This window comes from Cebidichthys violaceus, unplaced genomic scaffold (assembly GCF_023349555.1).
Source record: "Cebidichthys violaceus isolate CVI_PGR_0920_01 unplaced genomic scaffold, fCebVio1.0.p SCAF_27, whole genome shotgun sequence".
Taxonomy (NCBI): Eukaryota; Metazoa; Chordata; class Actinopteri; order Perciformes; family Stichaeidae; genus Cebidichthys; species Cebidichthys violaceus.
Genome location: NW_027176450.1, coordinates 1,873,269 through 1,887,500, shown reverse-complemented (window position 1 = coordinate 1,887,500; position 14,232 = coordinate 1,873,269). Strand labels below are relative to the sequence as shown.

Here is a 14,232-nt window from a genome sequence, read left to right as displayed (position 1 = left end):
GATTTAAAGAAAAAAATGTAAACTCAGAACGATGGAAATAAGAGAGATGTAACAGAGGGGGAGGAAGAGAGGGGGAGGTGGGGTGGGGGGGGGAGTGAGAGGGATGGAAGAGAAGCAGGTGAAGGGGCAGAAGGGGAGGGGGGGAGCTCCGGTCCTCGTCCCCACTGACACACTGCTGCAGTTAATCCAGATTAGAGCGTCTAAAACAGGTCGGCTAAATCTGCGGGCCAGCCAGCAATACAGAGGCCGCTGTCAGCCTCAATCACTCACCCTGCACACACACACACACACACACACACACACACACACACACACACACACACACACACACACACACACACACACACACACACACAAACAGACACACACTGTAATAATCTCCTCTGTGCAAACTAGGTGCCACTAGCAGCTCAGCACAGACCTCCACTAACCACCATCCCCCTTTCCCGTCCAGTTAGGACTCGTATCAGCTGGAGCTCCACACTGTCAGACTGGAAACACACACATTAAAGTCTATCACACCACCAATTTCTTGCTATTTCAAGTCAAGTCTATTCTGGTTGTAATGAGCGTTCTGTCATCCATTGCATGCCATCCAAACTTCTTAGAACAGATACATACATCTGAGGATTACAGAGCATATACTGTGTCATCACTCTTTTATCTATTGTCATGTACAGTATGAGCATTGATTAGTTGTTTGGTGTATGATCACTTTAAACAGGCTGTTGAACATGAACATTTCCTTTAAAAGTAAATAACAGTATTACTCAGGGTAACAGGAAAATATTGCTAACATTATTAGGCATGCAATACTAACCTGTAATCTCAGATTCATGTAATCTCAAACTGTAATTTTTCAATATCAGTTAGAATACAACCATATTTTGTGATTACACTTGGTCTCCCACTGATGACAGATTCTAGTCTACTGTATTTAACATATTCCTCTCGTCTCTCAAACAGTCAAGTCTCAAGTCACTGTGTGTGCAATTTAAGAGCGACTTCAGTCCAAGTCAAAAAAGTATTATATTGTGGTTTCAACATCACTTCTGGTTTATGAGACAGTCCTATGGAAGTAGACAGCTGGGATACCAGCACAACTGAGATTCTTCAACCTGCCGAGTCACTGTGAAGCTCAATATGATCTTCAGATTTAACATGTCTAAATGAATCTGACACTCTCATTGTGGCAGCTGATCATTTATAAAAGACCAGTTTAACTTAAAACATTAAGTTAAACTTAATGTTTTAAGTGCTCTCTCCACATGCCGATTGCACACTGATGTGCTGAGCATAAAACATTATTATCATTTGCATTTGTAGCATGATGTAAATATAGAAAATTAACACAAACGCAATATGTTTTTTTATACTCACATACAATAGTATCAAACACAATTACTAAGGTGAAACACCTGAGGTAAAAACATCGTATTTTTCATGCACTGGTCTATTTAGAGATTTTGGGCTATTTTGCTTCCATAACATGTCTTCTTTCAGACTAGTGGAAAGAAAACATCCTAAATACACATTCAGGTGTTCATTTTACTACTTTTTCTATTCATCCTTAATTCATCAAAGGTTACCATTAGATAATGCCTCATTTGTATATTTAAGCATAACATTTCAGAAAACTAAAGATACACAAATACATTGTCTTAATGTAAGAAATCCACTGAGTAAGTTTTATGGTGATATCTGTTAATGCAGCTGTACTGTATCCCCTTAACTGAAAATGACATGAACATATTACTGTATTGTACTGTAAACTAAATACAGTATGTTGTAAATACAGTCCTCTATTGTGGCCTCCATTGTGGTTCACACCAAAGGGCAAACCTGAATTCATAGAGTTCAAGCTCTGATTTCTATGTGATCGAATAGGTTACAGGTGTTTTCACAGGTGCATTCTGGGTACAGGTGATGATTGAGTGTGGTATTTCAATGGCAGTGGAAACAACACAGGCTTTTAGTTTTGAATGTGTGTAGTTTTTTGCAAAAAAGTACATTTTAAATTTGTAAACTTATGGTTCAGCATAGCTGATTAATAGATCAATTATGAGTTAGTGCTTTCTATAATTGTGCTACTAGTACCAGTTTTTGTGTCCTGGCAAAAACTGTAAAAGCTACTTCAAAGACAGCAGTGATGCATACTGTAATGCCACCTGTTGTTCATGTTTTATGTCATTGTGTACTGAGAGTGTTACTGTTGGGAGACAAATGTGTGTGTACAAGAGTTGATCCTGAGATGCGTTTTAGGTGTTGTGGTTGCACTACTGCATTTTGGATGTGAGATCAACTGTTGTGCCGAGCCGTATTTTGCTAAAGAGAAATGTGTGTAACCAAATTCCATAAAAAACTGCAGCCATAAAAACTTCTTATGCAAGGTACTTCATGTGTTTGTGCGTGTGTATAACGAGTCAGGAGTTGCAGAGTGAGGTGAGGTGTGTCAGTGTGGAGGATGAGTGATTACAGTGGACAGTAATCCTGCAGATGGATTAGCAGGTGGTATTAAGAGAGGGGGGTTGGGTCAGGGGGGGACACTGCCACCTCCAAACTGTCACAATATGGAGCAGTAGCTCGCGGGGCCTTCCCCCCAGAAACACTGTACACTTTAACACACTGTGATGACCAGTCATTTTCTATTTAGTTCATCTTCTTGGTTATTATTAATTAAGTACTCCAAAATGTGCTGTGAGTTGTGCATCTGCAGGCAATGGTTTCCTGGTGTTATTTCACTCGTACTGTCACTTCTGCAATGTCAGGTTTTTACTTCTCCATACCTAGAAAGCTTCTTAGTTTCATAAATCTAACTAACAACCCATTCAGATGTCAGTCATCTACATTCCTCTATATTGTGAACCTTGTAAAATGTATTACATAAGTGGAAATGTTCTCTTTCTTGAAACTATATGAGGAAAATTGTTTTGATGGAGAAATAAGGACTTAGACTTAGACTTACACATGCAACAATATTCCTTGTCTCCAAACAATTCTTATAACTCTTAGATACTAAGTGACCATGCAAAGATTTGATTTGATGCTTCAGTTTAACATTCAAAATGTCCAGAACTAAATTCTTATTGTATTCTCTTGTCGGTGACAGTCACAAAATAGAAGCAGCATCACATGTTTATTGTCTTTATTAGGTTTTTCTGTTTTTTTTAACACACCTGGTTATGAGTTTCCTTAGTATAGCGTAAGCTGTGATCACATCAGACATTGACACAAAATAGTTTGATTGTTTAAAAGACTGCAGAGAGTGTATTTCTCATCACATGTTCCCTGGTCCTCTTACTGATGCTGCGGTCACATATAACAAGTGGACTAACAAAGGGGTGTTCTCTAGCTCACCTGGTCGAGTGTGTGGACCATGTAGACCGAATCCTTGGCAGTGGCCCGGATTCGTGAGTGTTCACTGACATCTGGTGGACAAACATCATTAACTGTCTTTAATGTAACTGCATTGTCACTGTTTTGTATACTGTAGGTGTTGCTGCACCAATTTGGAATATGCACAAAAAAGTACAAAAGTATTCAAGGCATCAACATTTTTTTATATAATATAAAGTATACAATATCACTGGCTTATGATTATTGGTGCATTAATGTGTACACTACTACAATATTGCAGCTGGTAAATATGGGGCTTATTTTGTTGCTGTGTATGCGGTAGGGTAGCTTGTGAATTTCACCAATGGATCAACAAAGCCCTATCTTTATCCATAATGATACGTCTTAATTTATTTGTTGATTTTATTTAGCAGTTTTAATCTGAATGTAGAGGTAATTATGTAGAGGTAAGTTAACTAAAAGTATCAAATAAATGTAGTGGAGTAAAAAAGTGCAAGATGTCCCTCTGAATTGTGGAAGTATAACAGAAAATGGAAAAATCACCTTTGATGACAAAAAAAGTCAGTATTGATCTGAGATGTAATACATAAACAATACCGGAAGGTGGCAGGATGATGAATGTTATGCTTCGAGTCAGTCATCAATTTACAACATGAAGTAGAAAAAAAGCCGCGCTGCCTTTCAGAGGCTCGAAACGGTACGTAATAAGGCAACACAGACCAGAAGTCCCTAGTTAGTCGTTTAATTTGATGAATTATTACTGTAGGAACTTAAAATTGATGACCAAAATTCCCTCTGTAACCGGGCGGATGACATAATAAATAAAATAAAATAAAAATGGCTCAATCAAACAGCAGGGAGCTGCGTTTCTGTGACAGAATTAAGAATTAAACAAAAATGCAGAAAAAAACAACAGAAAAAAATCCACTTGATGAATTTGGACATGCATTAGCCTACGTTGAATTTTTCCAGACAAACAGCCTTATTTTCCTATTCCCTGAATCGTTTAGGAGCACTAAATGAGATATTTCCAATAAACCTGAACGCGACTCCTCCCAACCCGGATGTTTTGCTTCATGACAACCTCAATAATCGTTAAGAAATATCTCCAAGCCTTTTCATTTCTTTCCTTAAAATACAATAGAATTTATTAATACGGATGAACGAGTGTTACATTAAAACGTTTGGGTTAGCTAAGCAGTATTGTGAAAGGAATGACCGGGAATCCATTTTTCTCGTTTAAGCTAATTTAACGTTAACTTAAAAGGGGTTCAGCAGCCACAAATAAAAACATGAACAATCTTAATTCTTGACATTTCTGATAAAATTCGAGATTTGAGTCTCGTCCTGCAGGATGCTTCGAGAGACGTATCCCTTCGCGGAGGACAGTTTCAGCCGCTTCCCGTCGCAGAGTAACATCTACGGACTGTGTCAGGCCGGGGAGCAGGAGCTGTTAGCGGCCACTCTCAAAGGGAAGGTGGTGTGTTTCAGGTACCAGGAGCTGCAGCACAAGATCCGACCTGTGGCCAAGGAGGTTCAGTTCACCTACATCCCAGGTACCCACCATTCGATCCTAGTCAACACTTTCTCTCCACATTTCACATGGAATTATTGTGCTTTTTACTGCATTTATCTGACAGCCACAGCTATTTTGCTGTTTAGTATTTTACAGAACTTCTGATGAGCTTATATACCTTTTTTGTTGCAGTATTATAGATTAAACTGCATAACACAATCATGTTCACTGTGCTGACGCAGCAGTGGGGCTCCTTCCTCCGCTGCAGGAAGCACAGATAGTGTCACGTTTCAATGTCTTTTTCCAGATGTGCTGAACAGTGACATCTCTATTCCTCCTCTCTAGTCCTAAACTGTGTAAAAAATATATTCCACATGACATGATGAAAAGTGAATGTAAAGCTCACAAATTCAATGGTAGCCAATCTTTATTTTTTTATAAAAAAGAAAAAAAGAATCAAATGTTAACTTTATGGTTGCTGTTTGCTTCTTCACAAATGCAATAACTACATGTAAATAAAAAGACAAATGACCTTTATCCATTAGCTATTCAACAGCAATTTGTATTCTTCAACAGGTGGTAGTATGAAACATAGCAAATTCAGATAAAATGTATTTTCTGCCTTAATTAATCTCAGTAAACCAACAAGCCATGGCCCGATCAGTAATTCAAGATCAGATTTTCTTTTTGTAATGCAGTTTTTGTCACTAAGAATACTTTCATCCTGAAACTTGTGCTGCAGCTGAGTTGTCTTCCGTTCATGTTGGTTGATGCTGTGTTCTTTATCTAGTTGATGCAGAGATTGTATCAATCGACGCCTTCAACAAGTCTCCACCCAAAAGCGGCCTGGTGGTGGGCATCACATTCGTAAAGGTACGTTTGCTTGTATCGAGGTGTATGAGTTATAGTGTGTACATGCTTTGCTATGAGGGTTGTCGATACTTTTCTACAATTCTAGAAGCATTATTGATAACGGCTGAACTCCTGCAGGACTCTGGTGACAAGGCCACGCCATTCCTCAATATCTACTGTGACTACGAGCCCGGCTCAGAGTTCAACCTGGAGTCCATCGCACGTGAGTGAAGCAGTGTCCTGCATGGCATGCCATTTGATTCAATGTTATGTTGCCTGTGAAATAAAAAATATATCTAAATAAATATTTATTTAGATATATTTTTTATTTCACAGGCATATTCATAAATTCATAAATAAGTAAATATAGTTCAATAAATAAATGCATATGTTTTATTTTTTTACTACTTTTATTTATTTCAGTGGACTTTAGTTCCTAATGCCACATTTATTTACCAGCTCTTTTTATTTTTTATTTGAAAAACTTATATTATACTCATATTTATGAGCAGTGGGCTGCTGTGAAACACTACAACATGCGGATAGGATGTGCCGGGGGTTCGAACGCCTAGCTGCAGCCCCCCCCCCCTTTTGTTGTTGTATTTTTATATTTTATATTCAAATGAATGGATTCAGACAAACGTAACTTTGCTGGGAGGAGAGCAACAGCAGCTACAGAGACAGCCATTCAGTTTGCGGAGGTGCGCTAGCTAGCTAATTCATGTGCTGATGCATTGGTCTGAATCGGTCAGATAACCACCAGATGGAAATCAATTTGGCAGTAGGTAATCAAAGTTCGCTGGACTAAATAAAATGTATTTATTTAACTATATCGACTTATTTATATATTTTCTGCCTCATTTAGTTATTCAGGATTTATATCACAGCCATATGTATTCATTTCACAGGCACATTTATTTATGTATTTGGTAATTTGCTACTGATTGAAATGGATTTCCATAGTCCTGAAGTATACAGTGCTTACTCTGTCAGATGTTTCACATGCTGACGTCAGTGTGTGTCTCTGAATAGAGAGCTGCCTGAATCTGGAGTTGCAGTTCACGCCGTTCCATCTCTACCACACAGAGTAAGTTTGCTGCTGCAGAGAGCCGTACACTGTGAACCCCTAAATATGCAGAGGAATTTAGCTGTGTAGCTCGGGGGGCTCATCCCAGCCTTTCAGTTTAACAAAGAGAGCTCCAGTTCACACCTCAGTTGGCATGGCAACTAACTACTGCTGCAGGCCGAAGCAGCAAGGAGCAGGTTTTTTCACAACAGAGCAAAGGGAAGACTTCATTACAAAGCAGCTCACACGCTTTGCTTGGCAATCTGTTCTACTGCAAATATAGTAAATGTTCACAGTCCAATCAGTGTCCCACTATGGTAAATAATGTCATGTAGTGACAATGATTGATTTACAATTAAATTTTTAGGAGGCGTCTTTGTGAATAGAAAAGTGTTTGTGATTATTGATTATGCTCAATTTAAACAGGCCAACAACATTCCCATTAATATATATATTCACACTTGTATAAACATACGGCTTTGAGTATTTGATAACTGTATAATTTTTCACTTTTTATATATTATTAGTGCCGTGCCTCAGTTAAACGGTGTACTTTTATTGCTACAGGGAATTGATTTCACAGCAGGAATTAATCATTTTACAATGTCTCATTTAATATGCGGCTCCAAATAGGTTTTTATGGGTTTTACGTTGTCAGTGAGCAGCGTCTGTACAGACAGTGTCTGACAAAATAACATGACAGGGTGCATCTGGATGGGGAATGTCAGCGGCCTTTTCTCTCTGACAGAGTGCAGTGTGACGAAGGAGGCCGAGAGACGGTGTTTCTGCTCAGTGGACACGACCAGAGGATCCACCTGTACAAGGAGGTCAGATTGTGTGTGTGTGTGTGTGTGTGTGTGTGTGTGTGTGTGTGTGTGTGTGTGTGTGTGTGTGTAGGATAAGATTTTGATCAAAACATGAAAATGTAGATTGAATCTTTTCCTCTTCTTATTTATGAAGAAATGTGTGTATGTAAATAAGTGTGTGTTTATGTGAGTATATGTTCTCATGTGTGGGTATTATTATTTCCTATTTTTTTGATACCTCTCTAAAGTAGATAATGTAGTTCATTAAATATTTATTTGTCTAAGTATTTCTGAAAATTACATTGTATTTGTCCTGTGGAGATGAGGAATGGAAATTGAAACAAAAAAATCGATAGAATATTATTATTTCGACATTTTGTTTTGGTATTTTTCAAGTAAATATACCAAAAGACCACTACACCAGGGTTTCCTTCTCAATCAAAGTATAAAAGAGTAGAAAACACAAGAATCATTTGTCACAACATTCTGACTTAAATTTGGAAGCCGTTCTGATGCTTTCAGTCACATCACATGAACTTCTTCAATAGATGGATTCTGGAAATGTGGATGTTGAGTGGCTTAAAAGTTGAGTTTCAAAGTTGGAAACAACAACAAGATTCATTGTTCTGTCAAAGAGACGACTCATGTTTTAAAAGGGATGAAAGCAACAGGAAGGCTGTTTTTTTTCTCAGCAAAAGAGATGAAACGAGATGGTAATGAGTTTTGCATATCTGTAGGAGACGTTTCACTTTGATTCATTGTGCCTGATTCTCCTATTCCCAACAGAACGCCTCCCTCCACCAGTTTGAAGAGCAGCCAGTGGAGAGACTCTTCCCTGAACTACAACAACTGCCCAGCAAGTTAGTCCCTCCGGTTCCGTCAGCTCTGTATCTGTAGTTACCAGCAGCGACGCTGGTATTGTTTTCTGTGTGTGAGTCACTACGGCAAAATGGGGTCCTGGAGACACCGACTAGGCACAGGTATTTCTGGCTGTCTGATTTTGTGACCACAGTAGCGTCACAACCGTGCAAGATGCAGTCACAAAACTTGATAGGTGTGTAGTGAAGATCAAATTGAAGGCAGAGTTCGAAAGATGGGTGTGGTCAAAACAAGGGCCCCGTAAGTTTGAGGGTAGAAAGTGGGGAAGGGGGGCATTGGCATTTACCCCCTCGTGGTGAGCCCACCACAGTGATTGTTTGACTATGTGTGGTAAGTACCTGAGTGATTAAGATCATCAGCAACTTGTAAGTCACTCTATATAGTTTGTGTTAATCTGCCTCATGATTTTCCTGCATAATGCAGTCTACTCTATTCTCAACTCTTGACTTAAAAGATATATAAGAGAATGTCAAAGTTAAAACCCCCAAAGGTGTAATTTAACAGTGAGAGCATTTAAAAGTGTGTGTGTGTGTGTGTGTGTGTGTGTGTGTGTGTGTGTGTGTGTGTGTGTGTGTGTGAGAGGGGGGGGGGGGGGGGGCATGATGACTCAAACACAGACTTAAAAGGTGAAAACAATACCAGCTGTGAACCCCGGCTTGTGATAAAACTATCAAAAGAGGACATCAGCAGTATGAAATTCAGCTGACAAAGAGAAGAGCAATGAGTTGACATTATTCACAATGAGACAATGAGACAAAACACAGAGAAAGAAGACAGCGGAAGTCGGAAATCACCAGCATTAATGCTGCATATAAATATGTGAACACATTTGCTGAGCTAAATGTATATGAGATCCATAACCGTCTGTGTATTGGTTGTGTCTCCCCTCCCTCCACACAGTGTGCTATGGTTGGACATGTTGAGTATCGCTGGTGGCCGGCGACTCTCAGCGTTTGGCTGTCAGAATGGCTGCATTGGACTGGCTCTGGTCAACCAGACAGAACCAGGTGAGGTAGACCAGACACAGTATAATGGAGTTTCAGCTCTATCACATGACTCCTTTCCCTCCAAAGTGTGATTGAGGAATACAGTGAAATCCCCCCCCTTCCTTCCTTTGGGGGGTGCTGAACACATTTGCGCCTTTTGCATTGTTGCATTATTCATGAGGCCAGTATGGGTGCCACTTAAAGGCACTGCAATCCCGCACAGGTGTTACTTATTGTGGCTGATTAGACCTCTGTGGAGCTATGCTGGGAACTAAGTAGGGCCACTGGACTTTATCACTTCAATGTGTCCCACCCTAACAGGAGAGTTAGAGCGATGTCATTCAAGAAGAGGGCTGCTCCCACACTCATCTCATATCGCTCACACTGTAATACAAGCAGCATAACTGGAAAAAATTTCAGCCTCCTAGTTTTAATTCAATTAAGTTGGAGATATCAGGAGTTTCTGACAGCTACTATATTACCAACTTTGTGAAAAAGAACTAGAAAGGTGTCAACAAACCTGTGGCAAAATGGCTGCAAATCATCCGTTGCTGTCAGTTACCAAATAAAACCCTAAATTAATACAGAACACGCGTATGTGGTTTGACTTGTTGATGAACTGCTACAAATGCATTACGCAGCCTACGTAGCCAATTTATGCTGTTTATACAATGCGACTACAAGGCTAGCAGTGGGGGCAACCATCTTGGAGTAATGGGTGAACAGTCCAAAGTCGGAATAATGAAAGGCTCTACTTTGCACGCGCTACGCCCTCAAACGGGCTTCACTATTGGTTAACCCCATCAAGGCGGCCCCTTTCTTTCATTTGATTGGAGCCAGTGTCCCGCGGTGCCGCAGGGGGCTCCGTCAAAACGCAGGGTGACGTGGCATGCTAGCATGCCTGCAATACCAGGACCCTGACAGCTATTAGAGTTCAGCCATCATTAATTTTATCATTAAAGTTATTATTATTACCTGTGTCACAGTTGTACATTTTGTATCTATGACATGTGATGCATTGCATTGTGGGATTCCTACCAGAAGCTAATGTACATGCTTAGAAAAGTGCAGAGTAAATAGGGAGTAATTTGTCACGTTAATTCAATTTGCCTGTGTGGTTGCATTGTGGGTGTGCAGGGACTTTTCAAATATGTAAATGCAAAGCAAAAACATGTTTTTAATTTAAGTGTGAAAACTGGTCCTAAATTCCTTTTTTGGGGGGATTTTCAATATGTATATCTTTTTTTAATAAATTCCATCTTTGTTCTGTAATAAATGACTACGAGATGCAGTAATGGTGATAATACTGTAGGACTATTGCTAGGTGTGTTTTGTTTTTTTTCATCAGAGGTTTTGCAGAGCTGGCGCTTCCAGTTTGACAGTCCAATCTCTTCAGTGCTGCTGTTCCCTCTGAGCTGCCAAACTGAGCTCGACCAGCCCAGCGGAGAGAAAAGTATGTTACTGGTCTATTTTAGTTTTACGTCTCCAGCATTCCCATCTTTCTCTTCTACAATTTACTCCTTTTTGGAGAGGCTGGCCATCACTGTCTGGTATAAAATCAAGGCATTTTGATGATGTGTGTGTTTTGTTTTTTCCAGGTGGGGAAATGGAAGGCTACAATCTTCTGGTAACCAGTACCATAGAGATGGCAGTTGTCTACAGGTCAGAATACTTTCTAAAGATATCAGTGGAGCTATCGTTTGGTTTTGGGCATTTTCACTCAGACAGTATTTTGGTTGAGAAAATGTCTCTGTGTTCAGAACAGTGTGTTATGTGTGTGTGTGTGTGTGTGTGTGTGTGTGTGTGTGTGTGTGTGTGTGTGTGTGTGTGTGTGTGTGTGTGTGTGTGTGTTTTTTTTTCTCAGAGATGTCCAAGAGCGAGGCTTGTCTCACTCGGTGTGCCTCTCAGAGAGCGACCAGTGGGACGCAGTGCTCTGCGCTCTGGTCATTGACCTGGATTTTGACGGGCAGAAGGAGGTGCTGTTGGGAACATATGGGCAGGTCAGAGCTCTTTTTTACTTTAATAGACTTTATTAATAGTACTTTAAGCTAAATTCGAAATTCAGAAGCATTTCTGTTGCCTCCACGCGGCTCTCAACATGATGATGGCTGAGCTGGTGGCTCACAGCTAACGGTGCTACCAGCACTAACAGTGCAAACAACGGCAACAGTGCTGACAGAACTAACAGTGTTTACCTGAGGGGGAACTTCAGGGTGGGTGCTGTGCCTCCATGACGACCATAAAGCTGGTCATATTCCAGATTTTGTTGTTGTCAATAAATCCCATGAAATGATCAAAACCAACAAGGCCTTAGTCCTTCCCCTTGAACTTTCCAACTTCCCCAGTCTAACTGTGGCTCTCAGCTCCAACCACAATAGTTCCAACTGAGGAAAATAAATCTTTATAAATCTAGAAAGGCTCAGTAATTTCCTAAAACTGCTGGTCAATCACTCAAACGGGAGGAATTGGTGCATTTGTCGGGGACTATTTTCAGCATTGGATTAATACACATTTGGTGCTCTATTGAGTATTTGGGGCAGCAGGACGGTGTTTGTGGGATTGCGTCGAAATGTGTGTGTGTTCATGCTGATGAAGTAAAATGTCACTCAGTGCTACAGTGTTTATCAGTGATGAGTTTTTAATAGTTTGTGGACAACAATGGAGCTTTATGGCACAGAGGAAGAATATCTATTAGGCTTTGGATACAAACACATTTTTTTCAAAACATATACCATGTATAAGTTATTTTACCAATATTGTAGGCGCAACATTAACGTCTTACCCTCCCCCACTACGACAGCATTACATTGATTATAACAATGACTGTAAAGTGACGTATTCAGCAATTGAATATAATGAAACATGAGTTTGTCTTGACTTTCTCGGGCATCTCATTAGTTTGACCGATTTATGTGGCGAGATCTTGGTGATGTCGATGTCGTCTGCCTTTTTTTGCCCACACAGGAACTTCTTTGTTACAAATTCCAGCCGGCAGAGAGAGGACGTGATGGACAGTTTCAGCTGCAGTGGAGGCGGAGCTTCAAGAGTCCTCTGCTGTCCATCATCTACTTAGACTTGACCGGGGATGGTTTGAGAGAGCTGGCTGTCCTCACGCTGAAGGGGCTGCATATCTTACAGGTATGTTGCAGTAATCTGTGTTCCATCAGGGCCGGTGCCTCTCTGCTCTTCACCCTGCTGTTGTTCTGCATATTACCGCAATAGATAGATCATCTGCTTACTAAGTCAAGCACAAAAGCACGCTCTTGAACTGGAGAAAAGATGTTATTTCTAATGGCGAAGTGACTTGAATCATCAAGTATTTGCTGACCTCTTCTGGCCACCAGAGGAAATTGCAGCAGGATTGATTGAACTGATTTGTGCTCGTTTTGTCTCCTCTGAGGAAGTAGTTGAACTGATGCAACACTAATGAAGACAGAATGACCAAATACTCAAATAAAATGCTTTTTTATTTGCTTTTCTCCATTAAAATCAGTTTTTTCAGTGAAAGTGTGATGCAGCATCATTCTCCATCACTAAGCAGGTGAAGTTGGCATTAATAACGACTTAAACAATAAATATCTCCAGCTTTTTCAGCTTAGTCACCCTCACACATCAGCGCAACACAGGCCCAGATGTTACTAAACCAAAGCTTCAGCGGCGATATTCCTCCTGTGCAAATTAATTCAACAGACTTTCCTCAAATCTGTCTCGAAGTAATGTGTATCTCACCTCATGTTGTGTTGTTTCGTTCCCTCGTCTTTTCAGCACTCTCTCACCAGCACCACTGATTTGGTCCTCTCACGGCTCGCCCTCAGGGTGTCAGCACTCACGGCTGGCTCTGAGCCGGAGTCAGCTAAAGAGCAGGACGCCGAGGAGAAAGAGGAGTGTGCAGCTCAGACACCATCCTCTTAAGAAAAACAGTGTGTTTTCAACATGTAAGTCCTGATGGATCAGACTGAAGTGTTTGCCGCATTTACCAGTGGAACAGGAAGGATTTTCTCAGTATTCATCAACAGTTCCATTTACAGACACTAACATCACATTAGCCACCCAAAAACAGTCACACTCTGATCTGTTGTCGAAAACAAGGATGTGCTGTAGATAGTGTTTAGTCTTTTCCAGATAATAAATCACATTTGGGTCTGTACACTCTGTGTTCTTGTTGTTTGTCGAGCATTTATTTACTGTGCACTTCCTTGAATGTTACTTTTTCACATGTCAGATGCCAATGGAGAAGAATACTTCATTCCTTTCTAGTGTAAACTACATTTTTTAGTTCATCTTTAGTTCAGACTCTGTGTCTTGGGACAGCGACAACCATGTCTAGAGAATTCCACTGAAACAAGAGCACCAATTCTTTTTTTTATTTTTAATTTCTATATAAAAAAAATAATTTGATATAATGACGGATTTTAATTATCGGTGCTCACATATGGTTCAGAAAAAATTCAAAGACGAACCAACAAAAGCCATGCAAGAAACATTTACAACAGTATTAAACTGTGAAAAAAACATTATTTTAGTGAGGCTCCATAGTTGCTCCACATCGGATGGATCTTATTGGCCTCGTCTTTCGGCCGGTCAGTGGCACTGTGGTCCTCTCTGGAGCTCTCAAACTATATTCCTCCCCTCTTGCACTACAAAGGCAACAATAACAACAGCTGCACTTATCACACAGAGGACTCCACAGAGAAACATGACGCGGGGATGACTTAAAGAAAGATTGTGTTCCACCACCTCGCCTCTGCGAAGCTGTTGCACTTGTTTTAA

The 14,232-nt window shown here is 40.2% G+C and overlaps 1 protein-coding gene across 2 annotated transcripts; it reads left to right on the top strand.

The window, feature by feature from the left end:
- Window positions 1-4,400: 4,400 nt before the first annotated feature.
- Window positions 4,401-13,609, top strand: kptn (kaptin (actin binding protein)). Of its 2 annotated transcripts, XM_068721347.1 has the most exons (13): window positions 4,401-4,913; window positions 5,664-5,746; window positions 5,864-5,948; window positions 6,758-6,812; window positions 7,540-7,618; window positions 8,384-8,457; window positions 9,377-9,483; window positions 10,811-10,915; window positions 11,061-11,124; window positions 11,327-11,462; window positions 12,427-12,600; window positions 12,956-13,003; window positions 13,228-13,309. In XM_068721347.1, the coding sequence occupies exons 1-12, from the start codon at window positions 4,712-4,714 to the stop codon at window positions 12,965-12,967; spliced, it is 1,176 nt and encodes a 391-aa protein (XP_068577448.1). In that variant the 5' UTR covers window positions 4,401-4,711; the 3' UTR covers window positions 12,968-13,003; window positions 13,228-13,309. The 2 variants fall into 2 exon arrangements, with proteins under 2 accessions (XP_068577448.1, XP_068577447.1); XM_068721346.1 differs by lacking the exon at window positions 12,956-13,003 and having other exon boundaries at window positions 4,404-4,913; window positions 13,228-13,609.
- Window positions 13,610-14,232: the final 623 nt, after the last annotated feature.

What these genes read in the sequence shown, in the direction of transcription:
- kptn (XM_068721346.1), top strand. Translation starts at nt 4,712, where the DNA reads ATGCTTCGAGAGACGTATCCCTTCGCGGAGGACAGTTTCAGCCGCTTC. An exon ending in CAACCTGGAGTCCATCGCAC is followed by an intron (nt 5,949 to 6,757) that starts GTGAGTGAAGCA and finishes GTCTCTGAATAG; the next exon opens with AGAGCTGCCTGAATCTGGAG. An exon ending in AGGGGCTGCATATCTTACAG is followed by an intron (nt 12,601 to 13,227) that starts GTATGTTGCAGT and finishes TCGTCTTTTCAG; the next exon opens with CACTCTCTCACCAGCACCAC.